Source organism: Lampris incognitus, chromosome 14 (genome assembly GCF_029633865.1).
Source record: "Lampris incognitus isolate fLamInc1 chromosome 14, fLamInc1.hap2, whole genome shotgun sequence".
In the NCBI taxonomy this organism is placed as follows: domain Eukaryota; kingdom Metazoa; phylum Chordata; class Actinopteri; order Lampriformes; family Lampridae; genus Lampris; species Lampris incognitus.
The window spans coordinates 43,521,496-43,530,656 of record NC_079224.1 but is presented as its reverse complement, the minus strand read 5'-3'; the positions used below and the strand labels follow the sequence as shown (position 1 = coordinate 43,530,656).

Sequence of the window (9,161 nt, the reverse complement as noted above, 5' to 3'; positions counted from 1 at the left end):
TCCTCGTTACTTCTCTTTCGTTACTTCTCTTTCATCATTACTTCTCTTTCCTCGTTACTTCTCTTTCATCGTTACTTCTCTTTCGTTACTTCTCTTTCATCATTACGTCTCTTTCATTACTTCTCTTTCATCATTACTTCTTTCCTCGTTACTTCTCTTTCCTCGTTAATTCTCTTTCCTCATTACTTCTCTTTCCTCGTTACTTCTCTTTCCTCATTACTTCTCTTTCCTCGTTACTTCTCTTTCATCATTACTTCTCTTTCCTCGTTACTTCTCTTTCGTTACTTCTCTTTCATCATTACGTCTCTTTCCTCGTTACTTCTCTTTCATTACTTCTCTTTCATCATTACTTCTCTTTCCTCGTTACTTCTCTTTCATCATTACTTCTCTTTCCTCGTTACTTCTTTTTCATCGTTACTTCTCTTTCATTGTTACTTCTCTTTCGTTACTTCTCTTTCATCATTACTTCTCTTTCCTCGTTACTTCTCTTTCCTCGTTACTTCTCTTTCCTCGTTACTTCTCTTTCCTCATTACTTCTCTTTCCTCGTTACTTCTCTTTCATCATTACTTCTCTTTCCTCGTTACTTCTCTTTAGTTACTTCTCTTTCATCATTACGTCTCTTTCCTCGTTACTTCTCTTTCATTACTTCTCTTTCATCATTACTTCTCTTTCCTCGTTACTTCTCTTTCATCATTACTTCTCTTTCCTCGTTACTTCTTTTTCATCGTTACTTCTCTTTCATTGTTACTTCTCTTTCGTTACTTCTCTTTCATCATTACTTCTCTTTCCTCGTTACTTCTCTTTCATCATTACTTCTCTTTCCTCGTTACTTCTCTTTCCTCGTTACTTCTCTTTCATTGTTACTTCTCTTTCCTCGTTACTTCTTTCATTGTTACTTCTCTTTCCTCATTACTTCTCTTTCATCATTACTTCTCTATCATCGTTACTTCTCTTTCATCATTACTTCTCTTTCATCGTTACTTCCCTTTCATTGTTACTTCTCTTTCACCGTTACTTCTCTTTCCTCGTTACTTCTCTTTCATCGTTACTTCTCTTTCCTCGTTACTTCTCTTTCATTGTTACTTCTTTCCTCGTTACTTCTCTTTCCTCGTTACTTCTCTTTCCTTACTTCTTTTTCATCGTTTCTTCTCTTTCCTCGTTACTTCTCTTTCATCATTACTTCTCTTTCATTACTTCTCTTTCATCATTACTTCTCTTTCGTTACTTCTTTATCGTTACTTCTTTCCTCTTTACTTCTCTTTCATTGTTACTTCTCTTTCCTCGTTACTTCTCTTTCATCATTACTTCTCTTTCGTTACTTCTCTTTCATCATTACTTCTCTTTCGTTACTTCTCTTTCATCATTACTTCTCTTTCGTTACTTCTCTTTCATCATTACTTCTCTTTCCTCGTTACTTCTCTTTCATCATTACTTCTCTTTCCTCGTTAGTTCTCTTTCATTGTTACTTCTCTTTCCTCGTCACTTCTCTTTCCTCGTTACTTCTCTTTCCTCGTTACTTTTTTCATCGTTACTTCTCTTTCATCGTTTCTTCTCTTTCATTGTTACTTCTCTGTCATCGTTACTTCTCTTTCCTCTTCACTTCTCTTTCCTCGTTACTTCGCTTTCATCGTTACTTCTCTTTCATTGTTACTTCTTTCCTCGTTACTTCTCTTTCATCGTTACTTGTCTTTCATTGTTACTTCTTTCCTCGTTACTTCTCTTCCATCGTTACTTCTCTTTCGTTACTTCTCTTTCATCATTACGTCTCTTTCATTACTTCTCTTTCATCATTACTTCTTTCCTCGTTACTTCTCTTTCCTCATTAATTCTCTTTCCTCATTACTTCTCTTTCCTCGTTACTTCTCTTTCCTCATTACTTCTCTTTCCTCATTACTTCTCTTTCATCTTTACTTCTCTTTCCTCGTTACTTCTCTTCCGTTACTTCTCTTTCATCATTACTTCTCTTTCCTCGTTACTTCTCTTTCGTTACTTCTCTTTCATCATTACTTCTCTTTCCTCGTTACTTCTCTTTCATCGTTACTTCTCTTTCGTTACTTCTCTTTCATCATTACGTCTCTTTCATTACTTCTCTTTCATCATTACTTCTTTCCTCGTTACTTCTCTTTCCTCGTTAATTCTCTTTCCTCATTACTTCTCTTTCCTCGTTACTTCTCTTTCCTCATTACTTCTCTTTCCTCGTTACTTCTCTTTCATCATTACTTCTCTTTCCTCGTTACTTCTCTTTCGTTACTTCTCTTTCATCATTACGTCTCTTTCCTCGTTACTTCTCTTTCATTACTTCTCTTTCATCATTACTTCTCTTTCCTCGTTACTTCTCTTTCATCATTACTTCTCTTTCCTCGTTACTTCTTTTTCATCGTTACTTCTCTTTCATTGTTACTTCTCTTTCGTTACTTCTCTTTCCTCGTTACTTCTCTTTCCTCGTTACTTCTCTTTCCTCGTTACTTCTCTTTCCTCATTACTTCTCTTTCCTCGTTACTTCTCTTTCATCATTACTTCTCTTTCCTCGTTACTTCTCTTTCGTTACTTCTCTTTCATCATTACGTCTCTTTCCTCGTTACTTCTCTTTCATTACTTCTCTTTCATCATTACTTCTCTTTCCTCGTTACTTCTCTTTCATCATTACTTCTCTTTCCTCGTTACTTCTTTTTCATCGTTACTTCTCTTTCATTGTTACTTCTCTTTCGTTACTTCTCTTTCATCATTACTTCTCTTTCCTCGTTACTTCTCTTTCATCATTACTTCTCTTTCCTCGTTACTTCTCTTTCCTCGTTACTTCTCTTTCATTGTTACTTCTCTTTCCTCGTTACTTCTTTCATTGTTACTTCTCTTTCCTCATTACTTCTCTTTCATCATTACTTCTCTTTCATCGTTACTTCTCTTTCATCATTACTTCTCTTTCATCGTTACTTCCCTTTCATTGTTACTTCTCTTTCACCGTTACTTCTCTTTCCTCGTTACTTCTCTTTCATCGTTACTTCTCTTTCCTCGTTACTTCTCTTTCATTGTTACTTCTCTTTCCTCGTTACTTCTCTTTCCTCGTTACTTCTCTTTCCTTACTTCTCTTTCATCGTTTCTTCTCTTTCCTCGTTACTTCTCTTTCATCATTACTTCTCTTTCATTACTTCTCTTTCATCATTACTTCTCTTTCGTTACTTCTCTTTCATCATTACTTCTCTTTCGTTACTTCTCTTTCATCATTACTTCTCTTTCCTCGTTACTTCTCTTTCATCATTACTTCTCTTTCCTCGTTAGTTCTCTTTCCTCGTCACTTCTCTTTCCTCGTTACTTCTCTTTCCTCGTTACTTTTTTCATCGTTACTTCTCTTTCATCGTTTCTTCTCTTTCATTGTTACTTCTCTTTCATCGTTACTTCTCTTTCCTCTTTACTTCTCTTTCCTCGTTACTTCGCTTTCATCGTTACTTCTCTTTCATTGTTACTTCTTTCCTCGTTACTTCTCTTTCATCGTTACTTGTCTTTCATTGTTACTTCTTTCCTCGTTACTTCTCTTTCATCGTTACTTGTCTTTCATTGTTACTTCTCTTTCATTTTTACTTCTCTTTCCTCGTTACTTCTCTTTCCTCGTTACTTCTCTTTCATCGTTACTTCTCTTTCAACGTTACTTCTCTTTCCTCGTTACTTCTCTTTCGTTACGTCTCTTTCATCGTTTCTTCTCTTTCATCATTACTTCTCTTTCGTTACTTCTCTTTCATCATTACTTCTCTTTCATCATTACTTCTCTTTCATTGTTACTTCTCTTTCCTCGTTACTTCTCTTTCATTGTTACTTCTCTTTCCTCATTACTTCTCTTTCCTCGTTACTTCTCTTTCATCATTACTTCTCTTTCATTGTTACTTCTTTCCTCGTTACTTGTCTTTCATCGTTACTTCTCTTTCCTCGTTACTTCTCTTTCATTGTTACTTCACTTTCCTCGTTTCTTCTCTTTCCTCGTTACTTCTCTTTCCTCGTTACTTCTCTTTCATTGTTACTTCTCTTTCCTCGTTACTTCCCTTTCCTCGTTACTTCTCTTTCCGCGTTACTTCTCTTTCATCGTTACTTGTCTTTCATTGTTACTTCTCTTTCATTGTTACTTCTTTCCTCGTTACTTCTCTTTCGTTACTTCTCTTTCATCGTTTCTTCTCTTTCCTCGTTACTTCTCTTTCATCGTTACTTCTCTTTCATCATTACTTCTCTTTCGTTACTTCTCTTTCATCATTACTTCTCTTTCCTCGTTACTTCTCTTTCATTGTTACTTCTCTTTCCTCGTTTCTTCTCCTTCCTCGTTACTTCTCTTTCTTCGTTACTTCTCCTTCATCGTTACTTCTCTTTCATCGTTACTTCTCTTTCATTGTTACTTCTCTTTCCTCGTTACTTCTCTTTCGTTACTTCTCTTTCCTCGTTACTTCTCTTTTATCGTTACTTCTCTTTCATTGTTACTTCTCTTTCCTCGTTACTTCTTTCATCGTTACTTCTCTTTCTTTGTTACTTCTCTTTCCTCGTTACTTCTCTCTCCTCGTTACTTCTCTTTCATTGTTACTTCTCTTTCGTCGTTACTTCTCTTTCCTCGTTACTTCTCTTTGGGGGTCTCTGCAGTGCTCTTGTATGATTTTGTGGCGTTATTTTCTAGGAGGTCGCCGTATTGCTCTGGTTTTGATTTGTAAAAGTTAGTGGTTTTGTCGGCTGCAATGAGGAGCATGTCATCTTCTTTTATCTTTTTTTAATCATTCTCTCTCTCTCTCTCTCTCTCTCTCTCTCTCTCTCTCTCTCTCTCTCTCTCTCTCTCTCTCTCTCTCTCTCTCTCTCTCTCTCTCTCCCCTTCCATCAGTTGAGCGGACAAGTGCTGGGTACAGAGGCAGCAGCAGGGACGTACCCTGGCTCCAAGATGGCGGCCCGGCAGTACCAGAAAGCCAGACAGCAGTTCATTCAGGCCATGCAGGACAGCGGTCTGGGCACCTGGGTCAGAAAACCTCCAGAACCAAACTACTTCCATGCCAGCGTGTGAGCGTGAGTGTGAGTGTGTGTGAGAGAGAGAGTTTGTTTATCTACACTCGTGAGAACCAAATGTCCTCATAAGGACAGTAAGATGACACACCACCTGGCCAGAGGTGACATTTATTTTGGTCCCCACATGGTAAAGGGTTATCCCGGGTTAGGGGTACAGCAGGGTCACAGCTGGAGTCAGTTAGGCCTAGTAATAAAGTTAGACATTACAATTGGTCTTACAGGTAAGACTAGGAGTTACGTTTAAACGTGGTTTATTTTTGGTACATTTTATATTTATATTCATATTATTGTTTTACTCATTAAATCCACGATGAATAGTCCAACCTTACAGGTTCTGTGTGACGCAACATACCAGCCATTCATTCCATGTCTTGTAATACAGCAATAAATATCTCGGAGTAGTCCAGCCCGATCGTATGAAAGATGTACTGAGCTCCAATTTATTTCACAGTCACACAATAACACTCAGTAGTGCACCTCTAACTGGCTCTGTGCTGCTGCCTCCCTCCCTCCTCACGTGTGTGTTTAGACTGCGGATTAAATATTTCACAAATCACGTTTACTGCTGGGCTGGCTATCAAACATTATATGCCTTATGGGCTATAATGACCAAAGGAATTGATGAGTAGTCTAGAAGGAAAAAATGATCAAATTTACATGTTTATTTTACCCATTTACAGCCAAAGTTAATGACCCCCCCCCCCCCTTTTTGCTTAACACTACAGAATTTTTAGCATAAACGTCTCTAAATGTTTGTGCGCTGGACGTGACCAGTTAAACCGTGGAGATGGTCAAAGCTGTCCTCTGAAACCCCAAGGTTAACAAACACCTGCTGTTTAGCTAGCTCACAGCACGTAGCATGTTAGCATGGCAAAGACCCTCCTCTTCATCACCTGCAGGCCGCTTACATAAATCAGTTAGCTTAGCGCGCTACCTGCTATTAGGGACTGCACCAGCCGTGTCGCTGCAGCTAAAAGTACCTACTGAATATACACGTGTACCCAGAACCATGTGTACTGGCCATGCAGGTTGGCACTACATGGAATGGGACTCCGGTCTCGTGGCTCTCTCGGTGTACTGAACACAGAATAACAACAGTCTTCAGATGTCTACACAAGGATTGACTACATACAGGCGAAATAACCTTACACAGCAGTAGTGTATTAGTACACTTATTTTAAACTAAATATCAGAGGGTACACTTTCAGTTTACTTTGTGAGTACTTATCAGAGAGATACTAAACAAAACTATACTGTAGTGTACTTACAAGTATACTACTAGTACATATACTTGAACTTTAAGTGTGCTAGTTTTTGTAAAGGGAAGGGGATAAAGTGCAGTGGTGGGTGCAGAGAATGTACCAGAGATGCTGAAATAGATGCTAGCAGGTCACTTACATACATGCCTGAGGTAGACGGACACGACACAGAGCGTACCAGTATACGTACAATGTACTGTACAGTATGTACAACATGGTTGGATTTATTTGACAGTGTTAAGCGTTCATTTGAATGACAGCCCGCGGAAAGAAACCGTTTGGTTGTTTTGGGGTACGGTGCTCTATAGCGCCTACCAGAGGGGAGGAGTTGGAACAGGTTGTGACCAGACTGTGATGGGTCTGCAGTGATGTCGCCTGCCTGTTTCCTGAGTCTGGAGGTGTATAAGACCTGAATGGAGGGCAGGTTGGCACCAGTGATTTTCTCTGCAGACCCAACTGTCCCTTGTAGTCTGTCCCTGTCCTGTTTGGTGGCCAAACCAAACCGGACAGTGATGGATGTGCAGAGGACAGACTGGACTATTGCAGTGTAGAACTGAATCAAGAGTTCCTGAGGCAGGTTGAATTTCTTGAGCTGGCGGGGAAAGTACATCCTCTGCTGGGCCTTTTTGATGACCGTGTCTATGTTGGATGCCCACCTTATTAGGTCCTGGGAGATTGTGGAACCCAGAAATCTGTAGGTTTTCACCGTAGACACCGTGCTGTTGAGTACGGTGGGTGGGTGGGGGGGCAGTGATGGGGGGCTCCTCCTGAAGTCCACTGTCATCTCCACTGTGTCGAGCGTGTTCAGCTCCAGGTTGTTATGGCAGCACCAGAGGGGCCAGCTGATCAACCTCCCGTCTATATGCAGACTCGTCACCATCCTGGATAAGGCCAATGACGCTTGTGTCGTCCGCAGACTTCAGGAGTTTCAGTTCATAGTGCCGGGGTTGGAGGAAGGGGAAGGAGATGGGTTCGTAGCATGAAAACAAGCTATTTTGACCACCTGAGATGGTGGTCAAACCTTGAGATGAGGGAAACTTTCCGTCCCTCGTCTCAGGGTCAATAAAGTTTTCACTAAACCCGCTTTCTGGAACACACCCCGAGATGTCAGCTCCACCCAAGCACAAGAAATTCTGGATAACAACTTAAACGTGAGGATTAATTTTAGGGATAGGGAAATTGGATTTTGGCCCTAACAAGTTTATTTGGTCCCCACAAGGACGCATTAACAAACACGTGTGTGTGTGTGTTGGGTCAGAGTTATTGTGTAAGTTATTGTGAGTGGGTGGATGAGTGTTGTTTCTCAGTGCTGTTCGAATGCGAATCGCAGTTCACGCCCAAAGACGATCCTGTTTCATTTTTGTTCAGTTTGGAATTGGTTGAACACCAAATAAGGTAGTTAAACTGAGTGAGATGTGGTACCTTCATTCCTTCACTAGCCCACAAATGACCGTCTCATCTGTTCCCGCTCTTTTCTGTCTCGGTGTAACAAGTGATTTCCAAGTTGTTTCCCAGTTTTGCTCTTTAATTTTCATCCCTTTTCTCAACTGTGTTGTCAGTATGGAGTTATTGTAATGATGTCATTCATCACTCATGGTTTTTGTTTTCCACATATTTATGAGTTTTGGTTCATGGTTTATTTTCAAGTGTCGTATGAAGCGCTGGTGTGAATACAGCGACATCTAGCGGTGTGGAGTGTACACTACATGTTTAAATCCCTTGTGTTTCAGTGGTAGTTTCATTTTAAAAGCTCTTTCACGTTACACTGTAAGCACCTTGTTTCTGTAGACGGTTTCTCTCGAGAACTCTCCTCCTTAAGGTAAAACAAATCAGAATGGACTCTGTAACTGAAAGCCAATTAGAGGCAACCGAGTTACATAAAGCTTGTTACAGTAACCTTTGATATCAGTGAAACGCAGGTTAGATTGGTCATGACTATTTTTATTAGTGCAAATAAATTTACTAATTTGTGTTACGTCGTGTTTTGGTGCTGCATAACGAAAGGGGATATTTGCCCCTCATGAAATCCGATTCTGGTTTCAGCCAGCCGAAAGGTGGAAAAGCGGAGGATTTATATTCACCTCGTCCTTTACTTCTGAAAACAGGACGCAGATAAAGGGGAATCTGCAACACAACACTGACGCCACAAACCGAAGAGAGGGGTGACGGGAACGAGTCACGGAAAGTTATGGATGGTTTCAACGTGTAACATACGAATCGGAATGTGCACGACGGTCCGTGAAGCAGCTTAGGACGGTGGTTCTCAATCAGGTCCTCGGGTACCAGCAGCACTTCCATCCGTTAGCCGAGCCGCTTAGCCCGATTGGGATGTTGGAGGCTATCCCAGCAGTCCCTGGGCGGCAGGTGGGGAGACACCCTGGACAGGCCAACACACACACCTAGGGACAAGTTAGTAAGGCCGAGTCACCTGACCTACAGGTCTTTGGACTATGGGAGGAAACCAGAGCCCCCGGAGGAAACCCACGCAGACACGGGGAGAACATGCAAACTCCACACAGAGGACGACCCCCAAGGTTGGACTCCCCCGGGGCTCGAACCCAGGACCTTCTTGCCGTGAGGTGACCACGCTAACCACCGTGCCGCCCCGGCAGCGATATTATGAACCCTACATAGGCCTCGCCAAAATCCCGTTTCTGGCTTTGTCACGTGTGCGCCACCGTAGCAACGCGAAAATATGTTGTTATGGGGTTAGCGCTCATCAAGGAAACGCTGTACACCCACAATTTAACCTGTCTAAGTTATCCACAATCAACATTAATATAATACCAATAACGTATCCAAGGAGCAGAGGCAGACCTTGTAACCTAAAATTGTTAGGGTTAGTCAACTTAAGGCTATTCTTTCCCTCACAATCA

At 40.9% G+C, this 9,161-nt stretch overlaps 1 protein-coding gene across 1 annotated transcript in view; it reads left to right on the top strand.

Moving 5' to 3' along the window:
• The window catches only part of LOC130124474 (double-stranded RNA-specific editase B2-like), a 31,356-nt gene extending 26,332 nt beyond the window's left edge, over nucleotides 1–5,024 (top strand). The window contains exon 10 of the mRNA XM_056293927.1: nucleotides 4,848–5,024. Within this exon, the coding sequence (XP_056149902.1) occupies nucleotides 4,848–5,024 (177 nt within the window). The remainder of the gene's footprint in view (nucleotides 1–4,847) is intronic.
• Nucleotides 5,025–9,161: the final 4,137 nt, after the last annotated feature.